The 789-nt window shown below is 52.3% G+C and overlaps 1 protein-coding gene across 1 annotated transcript; it reads left to right on the forward strand.

Annotated features, from left to right (window-relative positions):
- Nucleotides 1–351: 351 nt before the first annotated feature.
- Nucleotides 352–627, forward strand: LOC103584759 (serum amyloid A-2 protein-like; the record flags this gene model as incomplete). The annotated part of the gene is made up of 1 exon (XM_008565637.1): nucleotides 352–627. A coding segment is annotated over one exon (139 nt), but the record flags the coding sequence as incomplete, so codon positions are not given.
- Between the last annotated feature and the right edge of the window lie 162 nt (nucleotides 628–789).

A 789-nucleotide genomic window follows, 5' to 3' on the forward strand; every position in this document is an offset into this window, starting at 1 on the left:
AGCAGATCTTCACTGCCTCGGACAGTCAGGAGGGGGCAAGCTTCCTTGTAGGGCAGTTTCCCGTAGAGGCGGTGGCTCTTCCTGCACTTGCCCACTCTCCTTCTCTACTGTGGGGTCTGAGTGGCTGGTGGGAATGAGTGATTCTCAACCCCTCCTCTCTGGTTGCTGTTCATCTAGCATAAGGGAGACCAGCCTGGGCTGAGTAGGGCTGTGCCCAGGCAGGGTCAGTGTTTTAGCCCTTCCTTCCTGGGCTCCTCTCATAGCCATGTCCTGGAAAGGAGAAAATTGGGAGTGTGGACTGTTGCTCATCAGCCTGGTGATTATTCTCCTCCCTGCCTGCCTCAATTACAGTGATGCCAGAGAGAACATTCAGAGACTAACAGGCCATGGAGCAGAGGATTCATCAGCTGACCAGGCTGCCAACCAATGGGGCCGGAGCGGCAGAGACCCCAATCACTTCAGACCTGCTGGCCTGCCTAATAAGTACTGAGCTTCCTCTTCACTCTGCTCTTACATTACCCGACTGTGATCACTGAGGTGATGGACACAAAATTACTGAGTTCTGTGTGCAGAGATGCTGGTTGAGGGCACACAAGAAGTGTCTAATAAATGCTTGAGAGATTGAAATTGTTGAAACTGTGTCATTCTTTGTGGTGAGCACTGGCTGTTTCGTACAAAGGGGGCTGTGTCATTCTGTGTGGTGAGCACTGGCTGTTTCGTACAAAGGTGTGATCAATGAACAGCAGCGTGGAGGTGGAGCCTGGCCTGTGTGTTTGTGTGTAGGGGAGA

The sequence above is a fragment of the Galeopterus variegatus genome, unplaced genomic scaffold, assembly GCF_000696425.1.
Source record: "Galeopterus variegatus unplaced genomic scaffold, G_variegatus-3.0.2 Scaffold102495, whole genome shotgun sequence".
Taxonomy (NCBI): domain Eukaryota; kingdom Metazoa; phylum Chordata; class Mammalia; order Dermoptera; family Cynocephalidae; genus Galeopterus; species Galeopterus variegatus.